At 34.1% G+C, this 21,065-nt stretch overlaps 3 protein-coding genes and 2 long non-coding RNA genes across 24 annotated transcripts in view; 4 read left to right on the top strand and 1 right to left on the bottom strand.

Moving 5' to 3' along the window:
* Nucleotides 1–6: 6 nt before the first annotated feature.
* Nucleotides 7–2,203, top strand: LOC100646201. Of its 6 annotated transcripts, XM_020866556.2 has the most exons (9): nt 7–575; nt 645–677; nt 752–796; nt 1,166–1,231; nt 1,309–1,446; nt 1,514–1,585; nt 1,659–1,728; nt 1,805–1,836; nt 1,918–2,203. In XM_020866556.2, the coding sequence occupies exons 1-9, from the start codon at nt 483–485 to the stop codon at nt 1,933–1,935; spliced, it is 567 nt and encodes a 188-aa protein (XP_020722215.2). In that variant the 5' UTR covers nt 7–482; the 3' UTR covers nt 1,936–2,203. The 6 variants fall into 6 exon arrangements, with proteins under 6 accessions (XP_020722215.2, XP_048267963.1, XP_048267964.1 ...); XM_048412006.1 differs by having other exon boundaries at nt 1,659–1,836; XM_048412007.1 differs by having other exon boundaries at nt 1,805–2,203.
* Nucleotides 2,025–3,984, bottom strand: LOC100647118. Of its 2 annotated transcripts, none has more exons than XM_012316287.3 (3): nt 3,806–3,984; nt 3,189–3,485; nt 2,025–3,108 (listed from the first exon to the last, which is right to left on the bottom strand). In XM_012316287.3, exons 1-2 carry the CDS (start codon nt 3,921–3,923, stop codon nt 3,196–3,198), a joined length of 408 nt encoding a protein of 135 aa, XP_012171677.1. In that variant the 5' UTR covers nt 3,924–3,984; the 3' UTR covers nt 2,025–3,108; nt 3,189–3,195. The 2 variants fall into 2 exon arrangements, with proteins under 2 accessions (XP_012171677.1, XP_020722218.1); XM_020866559.2 differs by having other exon boundaries at nt 3,189–3,479; nt 3,806–3,975.
* A 439-nt stretch (nt 3,985–4,423) lies between these two features.
* The window catches only part of LOC100652138 (liprin-alpha-1), a 42,257-nt gene continuing 25,615 nt past the window's right edge, over nt 4,424–21,065 (top strand). For 7 of the 14 annotated variants that reach the window (XM_048411991.1, XM_012316298.3, XM_012316301.3 and 4 more), the window contains exons 1-2: nt 4,797–6,158; nt 7,332–7,627. In XM_048411991.1, coding sequence (XP_048267948.1) covers nt 7,379–7,627 — 249 coding nt within the window. In that variant the 5' untranslated portion in view covers nt 4,797–6,158; nt 7,332–7,378. Of the gene's footprint in view, nt 4,515–4,617; nt 6,159–7,222; nt 7,628–18,759; nt 19,144–19,213; nt 19,368–21,065 lie in introns of those variants that run through there. The other 7 variants (XM_012316304.3, XM_012316305.3, XM_048411988.1 and 4 more) reach the window with 6 other exon arrangements.
* LOC125386309 lies at nt 14,469–15,525 on the top strand. The gene is made up of 2 exons (XR_007226329.1): nt 14,469–14,918; nt 14,999–15,525. It is a non-coding gene; the product is annotated as an uncharacterized LOC125386309 (long non-coding RNA).
* On the top strand, nt 19,376–20,749 carry LOC125386311. The gene is made up of 2 exons (XR_007226331.1): nt 19,376–19,563; nt 20,219–20,749. It is a non-coding gene; the product is annotated as an uncharacterized LOC125386311 (long non-coding RNA).

Consider the following 21,065-nt stretch of genomic DNA (forward strand, 5'->3'; position numbering starts at 1 on the left):
TATCTTTTCAAAGGAAAATAAGTGGCACCATACATTCTTATAATAGCTTGATATGTTAAGATTTTCACTTATTAAAATTATAATATTTTGGAAGTCTCTAGATAAAATTATTTTTCATACAGATCATTTTTTAGTTATTTTAACGTGAAATAATTACACAAGATTGATTTACTTATAATTTTTTGATTTAAAATGTTATTGTACTTATTTGTAAAGACATTTAAGTTTTTAATAAATTTCCCGCCTAGATGTACTTGATCGATAAATCGAAATATTTCAAATCTCGACTACTCTCGATAACTATATTGATATTCTCGAACCTCCTCGATACAGTTCGATAAAATTCAAAATGGGAGCGACGTTAGATCTTCGGTTTTTATCAACATGAATTTTTCCATAAATTTAAGCGTTTCTAATTGTTATTCGTATGCTTTTGATAATTATTTTTGTTAAAAACGGCTATTAATACAAAATTGCTCATAATGTGGTTCATATTATTCGCAATTTTTACCTTTAAACTAATGTGCATTTTTATCTTTGTCATCTATTGCGTTGTCACTTTTCTTCTAGTTATGGTAAGAATTTTTTAATTTATTCTTATTGATAGTATTTTATGCTAACTAATAACGTTATTTGTAACAAAGTACAATGCTCAAACAGAGGAATTGAGAAGATGTGTAAGTTTATTAATGCAATTTTCTCTTACATCTTCAAAATATTCCATTGTTGTAACATAAATTGTGTCTTTTAGATCGTACCCCAAGATACAAACTTGGATGTGGAATTTCCGACTGAAGTTAGTTAAAGGAAGCTTTTCTTAATGAAAAATTAATACTAGACTGCGGATGTTTATGCAATTTGATATCTTTATGTATGTAACTAAAACAATGGAACCTGAATAGAAATTTCTTCTATTCATTATAAATATTATAGTAAGCGCATTGCTTTTAATTACATACCCATATGTATGTATATTTTCTATATTATGTGCATTCCGAACATATATTGACTTTTTCGAATTTTCCATAAACGCATAAACATCTATACATATTATCTACTATTATACTACATTATCATTATATCGTATTTCTTTATCATACTTTTTAATATTTCATAACTCGTAACTTCAACCTCTAAAAATGCTGGCGATTGCTTATTTTATTAGAGTCGCGAGAGCGTAGATGATAAATTGGAAGTGTTAACGGAAAAGCTTACAGAAAAAGAACGCGTGGTGAGAAAATAATTCGTCATTTTGTTTTAATTCAATTTTTTATGAAAGAAATATTATTAGTTTTGTAATACCCATAGTTACAGAAATCGCAATGTGAAATAAAAAATGCGGAAAAAGCGTTAACTGATCTGGAAAATAAAACATCGTCCTGCCGAGATCGATATCGCTCGTTGATGATCGAATTGAAAAAGGACATTCGAGAAACTGAGGATGAGGTTCGAGTAACATATAATTAAAAAGAATGACGATTTAGTTTTATATAATTATAATTACATTTGATAGGTGAGAACGCTGCAAAATCAAATATCGAATTTATCAATTCGACGAGAAGCTCTTAGGAGCGAGGTATTAAAGGTAGTGTCTCTATCTTGTTAAAATTAGTAACATATAAAAATAATAAAAGTCATAATTTTTAATGCAATTGTAGCAACAAGAAGATTATCAGAAAATGCTGAGTGGTTTTTCCAAGGAATTGGAAAGTAAAAAAACATTATTCTGTACGTTATTGCGAAATATTCTATTTTGTTTAAAAATAGATTTCAATTATTTTAATTTGGCGCTTTCAATCTATAGCTTCTGGTATCGAGAAATCAAGACACCATCGCGTGAGTTGTTTCAGTTTACCATGAAAAATTTCATCGACTTTTCTGTATATATAATAATTATTTTTAATCAAATGTTCGCAGTATTGCCTTTCATATTGAAGAACAAAAATTAGAGTGAGTAATTAAAAAGTGCTACTAAATGTTGCTTTGTCGAAAATCGTCGTAGTATCGAAAGATTAAGAAAAGAGTTTTTTTTCAATCGAATCATAATTTTTATTTGATAATCACAATATATACATTCGAGTAAATGATCAGTATGGAAGTTCCTTTGCGTTCAATCGCATGGTACAAATTAACATTGAGAAATTAAAATTTAATTCGAATGACAATTGGACTTCGATTACGCGTATGAATTATACTTTTCGAATTGAGGCAAAAAATGGCAAATAGATTACATCTATTTTATCAATTAACGTATTGATTGCCGATGATTGTATATATTTTCGATGAAATAGATAATTTTTAAAGATAACCAGGACACTGTACTAAAGTTTAAACATTAAATAATATAGAACGTATTATATGATAAGAAAGTAAAGCAAGAATCAAGAATCATAAAAGTAATTTTTACATGCAGTACGATATATCGAATTCAGAAGAATAATATTCTTAAAACAGACCTCTTTACTTCATTTTGTTTGGAGATAGAAAAAATATTTTATATACTCAATTTATTGAAATGAGAATAAAAATAAGGAGGTCACGTAGCTTTTTTAAAGTATTCTTCTCTATCTCAAAATTGTTCTATTTTAAGTGCCTTATTCTTCATAACCATGGAATTACATGTTCATACAAATTCTCCAAAACGAATAGTGCTGAGAGATGTTTTAAGGCATTTGTTTCTTTCCCGATGCATATTGTGATAATTTTTCAGTAACTGAATTTTTGTTTATGAGAGTACAGTTCCTTGAGAAATGTGTAGTGAACAAAGAAGGAAGTATTTTTCGATTTGAATGAACGCTATAAAATATTCGTTGAGCTTGTTAAGTGCACATGAAAGGAACTTTCCTGCCATTCTGTCCGTTCCTTAAATTCTTTCTATCTTGTTCTCTTATTCCAGACATTTCATTATTATATCCCAAAGGATAGACAGATATTTTTAATATCAAATGAAATTACCAGCCGGCATACTTCTTGAGAATTGGGCAAGAAGTTTGAGATCTTTGGACACATCTTTTTGCTTATCATATATTGATCGCAAAAGAATATATCCAAATTGAACAGTTTGTCAGCACAAATTCGCCAGAGTGTAAAAATTTTTCTATTCTTATCCTGCAAATTATTACCGTAGTTTATATGACATTACTGAAAAAAAAACAACCAAAGATATAGTTTTAGAAAATGAAGATTACCGTCTGTTTATAATTCCGTATGAGATGATGGAAATTTTTTCAGGACTGCATGATAGAGATTGTAAAAGGCGTAGAAACTGATACTCAAGATGACGATGAGTGCCGAGCCGAATATCCAAGATAAAAAGTAGCCATCTATAATATCCGAGGTCTCCTTTCTCTTCCTTGCGCTGATCTCACCCAGGGTGGTACCCCGCCGCTCTTCCATCAATCTCTTCATGTTCGCCAATTTCGCTCGTAGTTCGTCCACTGATTCAGCGATGTCCTCGATCGAATCACATTCTGGTAGATCTAAAACTTGGACAAATAAAGTATAAATCGGGAAATATGGACGTTCAAATGCAATAATCAAATAATTTACTCCAAAACACTATCACAGAAATTTTCCGTTTTGAAAGTATTTTAAAAGGAAATTATTCATTATCAATTATTAAAAGGATATTAATTTTATTTATGGTAATTCACAAAACAATAGAATGGAGAAAATGGAAACATTTAAGGTAAAATATCTTTTTTCTTTTGAGAAAAGAGTGCAGAGATTTTTGGAATATTTTGTTAGATGATTTAAATTGTACTTTTTTTGAAGGATATTTTTAATCGAAGCTAGGGCTACTTACCCGTAGTTCCTGGCGTGCAAGTGTGCGTTACTGTTTTCATGATACTCGTCTCTATTTTTCTTGACTGTATAACTTGGTCCAAAATACGACTCAGAGGTCGGTATTGATCATCCAGCATCCCACGCTGTAGCAGTCTCCATCTTTCGGAAAGTTAAGTCCTCTAGATTTTTTCCCTCTCTTTTGACTTGATCAAAATTATCGCGTTCAGTAACGATAAATCTTTTCTTCGAACTTTGAAAACATTCCTATCGATTGAAGATTCGAGTTTTGGGAGTTAATTAGTTCAAGTGTTAACGAAGAAAGAAGCTTTCTTTGAATATTTATTGCGTTACATAAAATGCCTTAACATAATATTTACAATTTCTCAAAATAATTTATATTCTTTGTTGTTTTAAGTATTAATTAAGATATATATATATATTAGTTTTGAAATAAATGAAATATGATTGATTTGATACATTGTCGACCGTGCGGATTGGGCTCAACTATGTACGATATGTACATACGTATATAGATTTATGTATACATATATATTTTTCTATTATCATTCTAAAATTTGAGCAGCTTGCACAATATGCATGAAAGTAAAAATATATTATATAATTTAATATTTGTCTGAAGTATGATGACATTCAAAATAGAGAATTTAACAACACAAAATTGACGAATATATCCTTTGAATTCTGTGGCGCGCCATTACTTTTTATGGGTACGGTATATTATATTTATACTAAGAGAGAGAATTAGAGTTGACAATGAATATAATTACAGGCATAAGAAGAAATTTAATTATAGGTTAATACAAATTACAGATATCATTTGAAAATCGCTTAATTTAAAAGATCATTTGGATGCCCCGCGTTTCTCAAATGGCGGTATTCCGTAACTGTGGTGCCACAAGCAATCTCCAATTTCATCGCAGTTTGTAAACGCGGCGGAGGAAAGTCGTACGACATTCGGGCGGAGTCGGGTGCACTTTCGAGGACGAAGGCTGACGTCACGGCGCAAAATGGCTGCTGGTATCGGAAATGGAGTAGCGTAGAGGCTGGGCGGTAGGAACGAACTGTAGGTGTGTCAGTACTCGGCTTCTCCGCGATAATGCCATCGAAATGCCGATTGTTGCACGCTGACTCGTGCCTCGCGCACTACTCTTACGTACGATCGGGATCGTTCCGCGAGTCTCGGATGGTGATAATAAATGGTGAAATAGTCGGCGAGTCAAATTAAGCGGTGCAACCCGAACTCCACGATATATGTACATATATCTCTTTATCCCGTAAAACGAAATTTCTTCTGTTCTTAATCTATCAGTGATCTACATACATAAATATATACATTTGAATATCTAAATAGGCTGAAACTGTGTCTGAATGAGATCGAAGTGGAAAGTAAACCTTGGTCTGTCCAGTGATCGTTCTCGTGCTCTTCACGGATATTTTGCGGGTGTCAGACTGATTTGCCCGGCTCCAGGAGAGAGTCGAGCGTGCATCGTGGGTGTCAGCTCCTTGTCGACTCTGTTCGATCGAAAACTAGTTCACGTATCTTGGAAATGAGTGAAATGGAAAAGAAAGACGCGTGCACGTAGAACATATAAAGGATAAGTATGCTCAATGTACGGTTCCATAGTGGGATCTAATTTACGATCTGTCAAAACTGAATCAACTCAACCAACACGTCGTACACGTATTTATATCGTATTTATGGTGAAACTAAATCGAGCGTCTGCATCGAATCATCCTTCCTATCACGATACGAGTCGATCGATTTTTCTCAAGGGAAAAATATTCTACTCGCCTACGACTTTTATCTCGACTGTGTGTGTATATTTTCGCACATCGATTGATCCCCTTCCGTAAACAATATCCAGTTGCTAACAATGTATCATCCGACGGTGGAAACGGAACACGAGTTTGAATGACGGTGAACAGGCTCGTGGCTAGAGTGATGTTGAACTTGGGACTGAATAAATTATTCGAGCGATGATTTCGCCGGTAGCTTCTAGTTAAAGAAACAAACAAACAAACAAACAAACAAAAAATAGTGGAGAAACACGGATTTCTATCTAGTGAGGCAGAAGAATAGGAAGAAAGAAAAACATCAGATTGCTTGAAAATTCTTAATGGTTAAACGGTACGCCATTGAAGAAGAAATATAATACATATAAGAAATATTCCCGACGCGTGGATGTCGTTAGAATCGACGAAACGTTGTGACACAAAGAAAGAAAGAAGTAGATAGGAGTTTGACCTGATAAGACGAGGAAAATCAAAGAGAAAGAAAGAGAAAGCGCGGTCAAGCGAAGAAAATCGCGTTGGGAAAATGACTAACTAAAAAGCTCGAAACGAACTAAAAGGTACACATGTACATATAGATATAGATATACAGTGGCTCATGGGCATATTCGAATACTTCTGGACACTTTTTATGAATATATTATATGTATTATACTTCTGCATTTTGAGATTTTATTAACACTGTGACAAGATTCGACTATCGTGGTTTTATTGATAAAGTTTGGAACGAATTTGAAAAAGTACTATATATACATAGAAGTTACAAGCACGTACTGCAAGTACATGTTTCACACAGATCATGGATATGTTTAAACAGTTACTGCGTCTATCTTTAACATTATATATACTTAAGATAGCTAATCATGCTATGTATTAATTTTCCATTAAGTATCTGGTAACTTCTATGTACATTTTCAGATTGGTTCCAACTTTGATCAATATAACCCTTTGCGGACTACTGCCGCATATGTGCGTAAACTATCAATTTGGTCGAGGAACTCATATATGTGCTTGGCGTAAACAACTGATAGAACTGAAAAACTCATATGTGTGTCATCTTATTTACCCTGTGGAAAATCTGTGCATGCACATATGTCTAAAATTTGACATCTTGGAGTGTTATGAACGAAAATCGCGTCTATGCAGAAATGTGCGCTGGAAATTTTAAGTGACTATCGCGGCAGCAGCTCGGCCCCATGGCACGGTTGACTTCGAACCGTCTCGTCCGCAAAGGGATAATCACGATTAGACGGCAGATGTTTATGCATTTATAGAAAATTTAAAGATGTAAAAGTGTACCGAATGAATGTAACATGAAAAGATATATAAAATATGAAAAGTAAAGAGCAAGTTATAATATTTAGTATGTGAAACACATCTCTACACAGGTTTTATTTTTTTGTCATTTTGATAAAAATATGATTTTGCATAAACATCCGTAGTTTGGTCATAGCAGTCTCTCATTACAATGCTAACTAAATTTCAACCTGTTTTATATAACACATGCAATATATACTTACAAGTTTTCTATATAATAGCTGTTCAAATACTTCCGTGAATCACTGTATATATGTATACATATATAAGTGCTTATATATATACATATATCTATATGTGTACATAGATATCGGAAGCGGAAGGCGGCTTTCGTTGCCATTGGCGCGCACGCGAGTGTCCATATTATATCCGGCGCGCGTGTTTCGTCTGTTTCTCATTTGCGTGTATATTTGAAGTGGAGTTTCAGTGCCGGAGGGTGAGAGAGAGTAGTAGGATACGCAAAATGTGGAATATGATGTGCGACGTGATGCCGACTATCGCGGAGGACAGCATTAGTCAGAGAAGTTCGCAATATTCCGGTGAGGATGCGAACTTCGAGCAACTAATGGTCTCGATGCTCGACGAGAGGGACAAGTTGGTGGAATCGTTGCGCGAAAACCAGGAACGGTTGCAGGAAACGGAAGCGCGTTTGCAGGAGGTCGAGAAGGAACGGGATTCATTGAATCGTCAACTGAACGCCAATATCCCTCAGGTATGTTATGACATTCGTTTATATAGTTTTCTTATTTGTAAAGGGGATCATATCGAAGATCATATAGAATCTCAAGTTGTTTTTAACCTCTAATTTGTGCCTAATTCAGACGTGGGAAATTTGAATTAAAAAATATACTTTTCAAAATTTTAATTTTACGATGTACTTACGGTTTAGTGTTTTTCATTTCTTTATTCTTATTGGTTACATTATACACGATAAAATAAATTGTTTTCTGGTTAATAAATTAACAAGATTTAATAAAAAAATGATTGTAGAAGTTACAAATATAATACTCATTCTCAGAATCAGAGTATTCGTTGCAAGGTCCATAATTCACGCTTTTGACACTGGATCTGTTTCCATTTGGACCATATACTAGAATTAGAACCTAATTCCATATTATCTTCCTATATAGGTATATATGTATGTATTTAAATGATTCCATAATAATCAACAAAATAAGGTTACAAATATCTATTTGTATTTATAAATAATTAAAAAAACTTGTATAATAAACTTCTCCTTATAACAATATTCATATGCTTTTTAGCTACTTTAAACAAATAGACTACTCATAGTATTGATGTCCAGAATAGAAAATTTTTAAATCTAACAAAAATATCTGAAGGCGCCTTAGAAGAATAAACACGTCTGAAATGCATTTGCTTGTATCTCTCATTTGTTTACGTCTATTCTCTATAATTTGACTATACAATGTTACACAATACTTGGCAGTTGTATTATTACTTTTATTATATGGTTTCCATATACCAGCAGAATTTTATATTGGCACTATTCTTCTCTAGTGTAAACGTCCATAATTTTCTACATTTTAATTATCTTCGACAGAAACTAAGCGGTTGGAAAATGATTAGTCGTAGTTTATGCGTTTGATCTACGAATTGTTACATATGAATGACGACTTATTTATTCCGTAGCATATACAGGGTGCGCCAGAATAAACGATCAACGCGTGCCAATGTGTTCTGCGAGTGGAATAAGAAAAATTATACTCGCTATATTGATACGAGAAATACTCCATTGTAATCTCATTATAATACTCCATTGTAATACTCCATATATGATCGTAAAAGAAGGTAGCGAAGATCTAATAAATGTGAAAGATTCGTTTCCTCTATGCTTTTGTTAATGTATAGAGACTATTTCTCTCAATTTTTTAGAGTTTGAATCGACGATGACAATCTGTTGGGCTTATACCTATCTTTGAGAATATCCTATATTTAGCTATTATTACTTTATTGTCAGAGGTGTTTCTTAGATAGATTTATTTTTTATTAGCTAGATAGATGTCTGTTTGTGCAGGATTTAAAAAAGTGAAACAGGTTTCCTCGTTCAATGTTTCTTCTCTATCCCGAGAAAGATTTTTGCTATTTGCAACGATGTACGTTGACGTTATCGCTTTTATTGTAACTTGTATCACGTAGTTGTTCAAATTTCTTCGTTTTAACTGAACGTGTACACAAACTTTTATTGCCTATTTCTATTTCTTCTCGTCCCATTGCTCAACCTAGATAAAGGAGAATTTAATGATGCTATAAAAGAAGACAAATAGTAATTGTACGTAGCTGAATATGTTAATAACAGGTTCACATATAATACTATATTTCAATTATATTATCGAACAAAAAGTACAACTCGAATCGTAATATATTAATGAAACTGTTTACTTTTAGCGAATAACGTTGAAGAAGAGGTGACCGCGATGTTAGAATGGGTTATTCGATTTAAGCCGATTCGACGGAGCTGGATCAGCACGCGTTAACCTGCTCGATTAACGGGAAAGCACAGATCAATATTTGCCTGAAGATAAAGCTGTCAAACGGTTCCCTTTTATCGTGAAAGTTGGTTAGAAAAATTATCCGCTCGACTAACTAGTATTCAACTCACTCATTACATATATTTCTTTCATTAAAGTAATTGTAAATTTTCTTCTGACAGAATTAATATATTATGTGTGTCACATAAAACATTTTGAAATTTTATTAACTCTGTAATGAGACACGAGTGATTATATCATGATTATACTATTGAAAAATAGGCAAAATTTTGAATATTTATTGCAAGCATATGTTTAGTAACAAAAACTAGTATACACAGCATGAATAGTCGTCTTATAAATTATAATGAGTATTAAAAATTCTCACTGTATATTGAGGCTTATTATTATGATACTGGATATAAATAAGATTATTTAAATATTTTTATGACCTCTGCGAAATATATACTTGTATTAAATACATTGTACCATCTGTACATTTCAAACCTCACCAATATATTCATTGTTTGTACAACGTGCATAATATATTTATCAAAAGTTTGTATTGTTGTTCAAATACTTTATTAGCCAATATATGTATATTTACTATCGCGAAGTATATATGAGAGAGTACCACTGGCTTTTTTAATTGCACGATATGTGGCTGACTATGGATCTGTAATTGCCGATGCGTTTACGTAATGATTACGGTAGAAACGTTTCAACCAACACGTTATCTTCGTAGTGTTCTACTTTTCGAGAGAGAGAGAGAGAGAGAGAGAGAGAGAGAGAGAGAAGAGGAGAGGAGACAAGAGAATACAACGCTATACCGGCCACGGCTCGACCAAACAATGCTTTGTTTTATTATTGCCACCATGGGAGTACGAGTTTATGTAGGAATGTTTAAATTGTCCGTCAGATGACAAATCTTGAACCTTTGACAAGAGCTGAGGAAATTCTGACCGAGTTGAATTTCATTGTTCGGAATATAATTAAGAGTTCACTTTAGTTTTGATGTATCACTCTTCTGTAGGATATTTGTTATGAATAACGACAATTCTTTGTTATCTTTTTGTGAAAGTGTTCAGAGAATGTATCATGTATCAGATATCAAAGAAATATTATATATTTAGTATAATGTAATATTGTGTTATGGTTAGTTTATCATTTTATCTATTATATTAGTCTATTCGATTATGTCACGATACCGTGAATCGTGCAAATTGCTCATTCTTTGTGTCTCATATCATCGGTTCTCTTTCCCACAGGAGAATGACTCCCAGTTATCACACGTAATTGCACGTAACATTCTTCGTTATCCGTGAAGCCTCTAGACTATGTATGCTTGTATATCGTCTAGAAAAAATAACCTTAAATTAAGTTAAATTAAGTCGATTGCAGTAGAATTAAATCGTTAATGTGCTACAATTTTATTTACGTAAAGTAGTACAAAGTAGTTATGATATAATAATTCTATATTACATATTCAAACTTTACCATTTAGATATTAAAAGAGAAAGACATAAATTAAAGAAAAATAGAAAAATTTTTGATAGAAGATTTTGTAAAGCATGAAATAATCTAGAAAGGAAATTGTGTATTGAAAAATGTTCTTGACATTGGAAAAAAATGCATCGGTGGACGTCTGAAAGCAAAAAAATAGGCAGTTATGTGTAAAAAGAGGAAAAATGAGATAGTCGTTTAAGTAAAAGGCCAACGCGCGGGAATTTCACGCTTCTTGGAAACCTATTAAGGACGCAACGCTATGTTACGTATTTACTGATTGCAATACTTATTTCCTTGACCGGTGTACGTATTACAGAAACTATCTATTCAATTCTGCACAGCTGGGAAGGCCGGAGGAGATAGAAGTTAGAATAATTAATATTCTTATTGTTAGAATACAACTCTAAAAATAAGAAACCAAATCTTTTATAAGTTATATCGTAATAGTATTGTAATTTTGTTATTTATCAACGAATCAGGTCGTTTAATTGCAAGGATACAAGAGAATATAATAGTTTCGTAGTCGTAATTTATTTTTGTCTCTTCTCTACACAATTTTCTCTCTCATGATACATTGCTTTTTGTAGGTATAATGAAGAGATTGCCGATGAGTATTTGCATTGTAAAATTCATCAAGAAGGATGATTTTTGTGTGGTCTGAAGCGAAACGTGATGCGCACAGTCTAGAGGAGCAATATTATCTACTTTGTGGTCCAATTCCTAGCTATATATGCACATAACGGTAAACCGCCGGAAATGCACATAGATCTCGATGCAAACTCGTAGGTGGTGTATATATGTGCTCGTAACGCGGCGTCTTATTCACCTATTTCTCCCGTGAAATCTCCCCTATATCCGTGGAATGAATTTACGGATAAAAATATTGCCATGCTGGCTTTTCTCTAAACGGACAGTAAAGAAACTGAAAATACCTGAAATAACTCGTTATAGTATACAATGTAATGGCTATCTTGCTTTAAAAAACACTTTTTACTATAACGTATTTACCAAAACTATAATTTTATGTATATGGGATAGATGAAGAGATTGTTTCCCAAGGCACAGGTCCCAGAAAAAAAATTTCCTGCCAATTATTTATTAAGCTTTCGCTGCGGCTGAAACGTGACAGCTTTCTGCAGAGTTTGGCAAGTTCCAATGAAAATCTATAAGCTGTACTGGCTTCGATAGCGTCTTATCTTGCCAGGAGCAGCTTCGAAAATACACACCGGCTTTATCGTTCAATTTAACCTTTGCTCGTTGCATGACATTTGCATTTCATAATGTATTCTGTTATTTATAAATTATAAATGTGAAGGAGGAGAACGGTACCATTTAGATGCCTGCGACAGAGAACGCAGATGATGTATAAAAATTCCTTATCACCGGTAATTTCTCTGTTGCGTATCTCGATAAATGCTCATTGAGGCGATGGCGTTGCATTCAGAACGCCACATATGTAGCGCCTGTCGAAATTTTCGATTTGCATTGTATCATGCACCTTCTGATATCGTCATACATTAATCTGTGATTTATTAAGTTACTGCAGGTTCTCCCACGAGATAATACGGAAATTTTGTTGGTCTTAAGTCAACAACGATGTCGTATGATATTGTTCAGCTATCGGTTTTTCAGAATTATCGCCTGAAGTGTTATCCATATAACTTTGCATAAAGACTGACTCACAATTGGGTACTGACATATCTTCACATTGTGGAGTACCCTAATATCGAAAAATTGTATTTTAGATAAACTTTATCTTGATTTACATTTGATTCTTCGATTGAATTTTAGGTTCCAGGAAACCTAAGCAATTTTAAATAGAAACTCCAGTAAATTAAGACACTTTGCAGGGTTCTCTGTTATTCTTCGAGGGCAATCAACAGTTTTTAGGAAGAATGAATATTTGATCGCGGAGTGCGCGCTTTCCTAATCCTTTTTATCTTTCTCTTTCCTTACTGTAACTTGAAAGTCATTGTAAGGTACGAAGACCTTAAGAGAGAAGGCAGTGTACGTAAGGGAAAGAAACACAATGTGGAGCATCGATATATTCGTGGAATAAGGGAGAGAAACCGGCGACCATATCGATCCAACCGTCGCCCGATTGGCTTTTATGTACGCGCCGGCATGTTATACGGGGTGTCTCTAGTAAACACCAGAATTGAAAATGATATAATTTCACACTGATAAATGGGGAACAATAGTAACAACTTATTCTTCAGTAAATTCTTAGGTTTCTTCTTGCAAAATGTAATTTTGTTGCACATTTATTAATGAAATACCATTACACTTCTGTTCCACAACTTGCTATCAGAGTTATTATGTTGGATTGTTACAAGTATCAAATGATCACATCGTTTATTTGTTAGTATTTTTATAAATATAAATGAAGATTACAGTAGAAGAAACGTATGCACATTATGTTTTATTTCGCGACCTTCACATTTTAAGCTTCTTCTTATTTACATAGCCTGATAAAATTAACGTTATAAATTAAATCTATAGGTGCTCTAATTGTCTATGATATGAAGATAACGAGAGAATTGAAGGACTCGCTAATTTTCCACGAGAGAAAAATTTAATTTTGCAACGAAGTAAAACAGGGAAAATGTCGCAGTAACGTTTCCGGGCAGGAAAAGGAGATGAAAAGTGCAGGGATCCTCGGCGAATTTATGGTGATCGTATTATATATATTTGCATGCGGCACTTCGGCGTTGTCAAACCCTCTGAAAATCCCTTCGCATTTTTTCACTGCAGGATTTCGTTTCCTGCGCGACCCAATGGCACGTATTCCTGAGACAAAGGGTAAAAATGAAACGAGAACGGATAATAAATGGCAGCTGGAGAAAGAAACGAACCGGCGACCCAGTTTCGTTATAGTTTCATTAACTATTCTCATTTACAAGTAAATTCGTGAGAGAGGAAGAGAAAAAAGAGAGACGCTAGAGGGAGGGGAGGCGGCTGGAAAGAAGTGACTTCGATTATGAACGATATTAAACTAGCATTTGCGGCCGTGTACTAAAGACTAATAGGGTTACTGATGATCATAATGAAATCTCGTAACTAACCGGTCATAGTTCAGTGAAGCCTCTCAGGGCTTGTAATTAATTGCGATTAGCAATGAAACAGCGAAACGGCGCCGATAAATTAACAGTGCCGCTGGTGCAAAATTGGTGGCCATGGGTTAATTTCAATCATTGCGATTTACCGACACGATGCCTGATACACTGACCTAGAATAATAAGATCAAACGTGATCATTGAAACGATCGAAAACCAGCGTGATACATTTAGTATTAAAATTTTGCTATCTTTGCGCTATCTGAGTTAGACTGTTAGATCTATCGATTCGTTCTTATTTTAGTCTCCGCAGATTTTTCTGTTAGTATTACGTATTAGATATTTTTCTCATGTTGGACATGTTCTTTCTCTGAAAATTCGTCATGTTTCTATTCTTATTGCATCCTAATAGGTTAAAGTGTAATGTATTTTTATCAGCCTGGTCTCTCAACGTCTGCTATCCTACTGTATCTATTTTAGCACTTAATTTCTTTTTTAGATGAACTTCTATAAATAAGGATAAAGGACGAAAGAAAATACATGGAAAAATATGAGGAAGCAAATCAGCTAGGAGATTGATAGGCAGATGAATTATTTGGTTCAGGAGGAAATCTGAAATATAATTTGAAGGTGGGTCGAAGCTTCATTTAATTTTTGGACAGGGCGTACGTAAAAGCACAGATCTCTCTTCTCTTCAAGGGAAATCGTTCCTCGTGCGTGCTGCAGCTGCGGCCGCTGACTCGTCTCGTCATTAATTTCGTGTTACTGCCTCGGCATGCTTGTATCGAGTGCACGTTCGAATGGATTATCGATTCTTTCATCGTGCACAGCAAATGGCATCGAAACATACATACCTACAGGCACAGTAGCAAACAGAGTCTCAAAATATCCTGAAAACGTACATTTTTAATGAAATTTTCTTTCAACAATTTCTGTCTTACGTTAGTTGGTAAATTGATATCACTTTCTTTCATTACAATTATCTTCTATACTGGTTACTCATATTTATAATTAAAAATTGTATTTTAGGTAGACCATACTGTGTTTCAATAATATTTAATTCACGAATTTATACAACAATATACAAGTGAAGAAAAGTGAAAACAATTATTCGTCAAGGAATAACATAATATTTTTGTTAATACTGGAATTACCAAGTGAGTCAACGCCATTTGTAAGTGCTTGACAGTATCTGAGCGCCCGTCACTTCAATTCAGATCACACTACACGGACGGTTTTAATACCAATTTCAGTTAATTCAGGCTCTTAATGTGAATCAGAGCGATTGAATTAAATTGAACTTCTAATATTACGTCCCCTCCTCTTCCTCGAGTAGTGAGATAATATTGTTGTCCTTTTTCTGTGCAAACAAGTAACTTCAAAAGAAGATTCTTTTATAAAGCGTATGTACTTTGGTATAAGTGAAATTACAATTTAATTATCATTATGAGATAAAAAGTAACGATGAGATGTAAATTCTACATGGTTTCTCTCATTGTACAATATTTCCAAGAAGCAATCGGTTCTTTGTATCGATTAAATCACTTAAATGGGGACGATCGGAGTAATGATTGAAAACCTGTATCAGCCATCGATTTTCCCTTCTTCTTTTTCATCCAGGGATCGAAAGGTGTTGAGTGTCAGGTTGTTAAGTGGTAGCTAACAACTCGAATTCTTCGGCTTCGTTGCTTCCAGTTGATTAGCAAGAGAAAATCGAACGCCTCCACCTGCATCGTCGCGAAACATCTGTTTGCTAATTGATTCGTATGTATTTCAGACCTCCCTGAACTATCTTCCAACCTAAATTTCTTCACAGAAATAGGAATATTATTTTCCTTTTTAATCTCTTAAAAGCTTGTTACACGCTTGTTGAAGCTTTTGTTACAATTTGGAAATTTTTATCGTGGTGGACTTAGAATCATGATGTATGTGTAGTATATATTTTAATAGAAAGCGGAATTGTCAGGAATAATTGACTTTTTATATTTTGTAATTTTTTAGTAATTGAAAATTCTAATAATTAATAATTTCTCTCTTCATTTGGTCTAAACCTTAAAATTCATAAAAAAATTCAAATTTTCGTTAATTTTCTTCGTACCTGTGAAAATTTAGCTCGAGAAAATAAGAATCTGCATGTTCAATTTTCTAAGAAGTATATTACTATGCTGAATTCTTCTCGTATTATTCCATAATTGATATCTATAATAAGTAATAAGTCCTTCCTTATGTTCTTCTTCTTCCATCTTAAAAAATTAAGTTTCATTTTTAGTCTCCACTTTGAAAGATCAAAAGTGGTTTCAGATTACTATTTTAGAAACAACTTCTCGTACAGTGTATATATTTTGTTAGAAAACACATCGTGTATTTATCGACGATGTATTATTGCGTTCCACGCATATGGAGATTGGGTGTGGATCTCTGATGTAATGTGTGCTGGATTACAGGCTGTCTCGGAGCAATTGGAGTACGAAGGGCAGTCACTCGAGCGGCTCGTATTACGTGATTTCTGTTTTTGTCCTTCCGCGATTTTCTTACCGATTCTTTCCTCTAAGTTTTTAAACTGGGCATCCAAAGGTCTTCTTTATTATGGTTGAATCTATTTCTTACATCATTAGGTTTGATCCACGGGGATCAGTTAATCACGATGACCGATCAAACTGTGAAAACCTTTCTATATTCGATTTTGAAAGGCAAACATGATTTTACTTGTGCATGTTCCATGAAACATAAGAAAATCGATAGTCTTGCAATTGAAATATTTGGGATGGATGTATAGGAAATAATTTAAAAAATAAATAAAAAAAAAAATGAAAATTGAGGATGTGAAAATGAAAAAAGTATCTAATATTTATATATAGATAGATGTTTATCCATTTATGGCAAATTGGAATGTGCAAAAATGTACAGAATGCACATGAGTACATATCCAGAATATAGCATTATGATATTTCGAGGATGAAACAAATCTCTATTTGGGATCTATTTCTTTAGTTGAATTCATAAATTACATTAATTACTGGTGTTTATGAATTGCTTAATTAATCGTGTCAAGCATGGCCAGAAAGATACTATTCTTGCACTAAATAATATCAAATAATTCTTTAAACAGGAAAATTACAGAATCATTACAGAAGAAAATGAAAGCCTAATTATCGAGATAGTTTGAATTGTCAAGTTAATTCATTCAGAATGAAATAGTAATTAGTATCGTTTCCTCATACAGACTACTTAAACTATCTTTGACTAAAGTCCAACAAGTGGAAAGATGCAACCAATATCTGCTAAAGGAACAATTATGAACAAAAGGTTAATCGAATCTTCACCCTAAATAATCTTGAACGGGATTGAATTAGCATCGGCGCGTTTCTCCATAAATCACTGCCAGTTTCGCCGGAATATTCTGGCATTCTTTCGAACAATCGTAGCGGAACGTTGTCCGGAAGAAAGGGTTCGCTGCCAAGCATGCTTGGAGCGATCTCGAAGCTGTGGCAACGCGACACAAAGACCGTTTCATTTGTAATACTGCGGAAAGTTTCGTCCTGTCTAGCGCAGAAAGGGCTAGAGAGAAGCTAGGGTGGGAAACTTTTGAGAGTGGAACCTCTTCTCTCTCTCTCTTCCCTTCTTCTCTTTTTTCTCGCTCCTCTTTTTCCATTTTCTTCTTGTTTCTCTCTCTCTCTCTCCCCCCCTCTGTACTTACTACCATACTTATACAAATGCACATACACACATGCATACAGATACACGTATATACTTGACGATCGAGCAATGAAAAAACTGACCTGCTCGTAGTTTCGGCACGTAATGCCGGCCAGGGGTTGCAAAAAGCTGCAGGCGCGTGCAGAGGAAGTGTGGAAGGGAAAGGGGTGCAAAAGGGAGCAAAAGGTGAGAAAGAGAGGGAAGAGAGTGGAAGCGAGGTGAAAAAGACGATTAGGTCGCCTCAACCCTCCGTCGAGAAAAAATTCAGATCGGGGTGAAATAGTTTTGGGATCTCTCGAAATTCTCACCCCTTTTCCGAGTTGCTGTTTTTTTCTTCAACTCGTTTGTTTGGTTTTCTAGTGGAACGTGCTCAAACTATTATGATTTTGTTAGATTTTATTACTGGATACTATCGCAGATGCGAAGTATGCATACTGTAGACTATGACTTGATTGGATCAGATGTTACTTAAATTAACTATTTACTGAAAGGTGTGATTCTAGGTATGATTACACGGTATGATGAGTACACAGTAATAATTTCAGTGATTTAAATTATATAAAATTAGAGTTATGGATACTTGTAAGTTGATACACTCTTTTTATTCTCAATTTTTGTAATCTTTATTGGAGTTAACTATAATTAGGTACTCTGATTTTTCTTCTATATATTATAAATGAATATCTGGAAAAATATAATAGAATGCAAATGAAAAGATACTAATCCAGTTAAGCCAGAATGCATTAATTTTATATTTATCTATATTATCAATCTTTGTAGTATCAACTTTATATTGAAGTCACATTTGGTTACATTTACTTAAAAATATTAATAGCTAATAAGTACAAGAATAGTATTACAAAATACTAATAATTAGCTATAAAGTGATGCATCAACTAAAACTATCAAAATATTAACTTACAGTACACATCTACCCTTCCCAAATACTATTCATCATCAAGATAACCAAAAGTTAGCATCCCTATCATGCACCATGTAAAAATGAGCTCTCTTGGAGGTAGTGGAAAGCCTGGAAAGAGCCCCCGGGAAGTTTATCGATCCCCAGCCGAATAGGGCTGATTATTCGGTTTCAGAAGGCTGGTAGGAATCGGCGTATACGAGGATCCGGTTGAAAATCGGCGAAAGGACGAAGAACGTAGCGACGATATCGGGGTAGGCGCGGTATGGAGAGAGGAGGCACGGAAGAGAGTTTGGGGTAAAAATTTCTAGAACGAGGCGAACGGGTGCAATGCACCGGTGTACGCGATATACGCTCGACGATCAATAGCCACCCCACCTTACTCAGCCGGCGGCGCATGAATGAACCTCGCCTTTTACACACTACTCGGTAGTAGTAGCTCTCTCTACTCGCGCGCGCCGCCAACGAGCTGCAACGCCGCTGCCTTCGGCCGTGTGCAGCGGTTTTCAATGTTCCTCTCTTCGCTTTGCCCGGATCTAGATGAAATTTAATCGACGTGGTAATTAACACCAATCGAATGTTAGCTGGAAGGTTGATGAATTTAACAACTTTTATTTTTGTCCTTGTAGGTGTTAAAGTTGGATGTTCCATTTGGAAATGATACCTCTATCGAAGATATTCAAGATGTGTATAAGTGAAACAGAATATAAAATCCTGTGTTTGACTTGGATGAATAAATCGAGAAGAAAGCCTTTGCCAAAGGATTGCTCTTCGTAGCTGCAGGTGTTAGAATTACATATTCTATTTTGAAATAATAATATTGTTGAAGATGTATGTAGATGTAATTTCGTGTTAGATATGGATGAAATTTAATGGGAGATCAATATAGAATTACGTAGCTGTTGAATTTGGAAACGAACAAAAGTTTAATGATCCTTCTTGGGGATTGCAGGTATTGGAATTAGATATTGATACAAATGTAGGTGAAGTATTATAACTAATTATAAGCAACCTAAAGCTTGATCTAAATGAAATTTTCATAATTTCTTTTATACATACATTATGTCTCATTGTGTATCGTTATGCTACTGCCGAATGACCTGTTTATAAGTACTAATTGTCTCCATGTGTCGTTTTACAAAATTTGTTGTTTTAATAGAACATAACTTAGTGATGGTTGTAGAAAGTCACTACGTTACGAGTTTCCGTAATGGGTAAAAATATCTGTTTCTTCAACCAAATTGCACGAACTACTCTTAATTTACATAAACTTAATTAATTATTCAATGGTTTGATTTAAAATGAACAAAGAAAGAAAAGAATGGAAATCAGTCCCGATACAAAGTCGGATGAACTCGTTCGAACATTCATTCGAGCTTTTTATACGCAGCTCCAACAAAACATGGCCCAATTTTTCAGATCCCCGATAATCGGTGCCACATAGCTGACCTAACTTTTTTTATTTGCTTTGTCACGTGATCGATCAGTTCCTTCCATTTATTCCTCCAACATTTCATTCTATACTGGCAAAAAAATTTAAATATATGTAGAAATAATGAAAAAGCCTAGGTATGCTAATTCTGCAATATTAAAAAACATTATTTAAAATATTCTTTTATTTTTATAATTTTTAGATTGGCCGTAATTAGTATGGAATTGACGCATTCCACAAAGATACAGGTTGAGAACCATCTGTTTAGAGTGCACTTGCAAGACACAGCGCCGTACATAGTTGGAACGTTAGCCTCATATCTACCCACCACGTTATTACCGACGACTCCCAGTTATACGCTTAATGTGCGAGCTGAATTCATCGCGCGCGATTGTGCGAACTCGAAGATCATCCTTCTCGAGGAACTTTTAAAAGTTGCAATTGGTACATGCAACCCTGCATCTCTCATCCCTTTCTTTTAGATAAACTACGGCTTTCTTCATTGATGAAGAACTTTGAAGCTCAACCCTTTATGATATAAATTATATGTAACATTTAATGCAATACATACAATGTATTTTAAAATTAGAACATTGGAAGTTGTAGATTTGGTAATGCACTTACATAGAATTTAAATATTCTTGGTGAAACTTGGAGCTTTCTTTTAATGTAATCTAGGAGATTGATTGTTATAAGGAACGAACTCTAAAAATATAGAGATTCTCAAATCGAATGATATTTTAGTATAAATTTTCATATTTTATTTCATTTCCTTACATTAGCTTGCGCTCGTTAGCTATTTTCCACGTAAACCGATAGAACTGATATTCTGTGTCACTGAGTCAGAGAAGTTTGAGCTATATTGATTTCCCTTCACATTCCTCGAATCTGTCCGCGTATTGGCATTGACGATTCGCCTGGTATCTATTTCTCCATTTACCTTCTCGCAATTTCATCCCTTCAGGGACAAGAATCTTAAAGTTAAGAAAGAAAAGATTGACATTTCTTATTAGTCAATATTTCTCTGTGTTATTAAAAACTGAAGATAA

The sequence above is a fragment of the Bombus terrestris genome, chromosome 14 (assembly GCF_910591885.1).
Source record: "Bombus terrestris chromosome 14, iyBomTerr1.2, whole genome shotgun sequence".
NCBI lineage: Eukaryota > Metazoa > Arthropoda > Insecta > Hymenoptera > Apidae > Bombus > Bombus terrestris.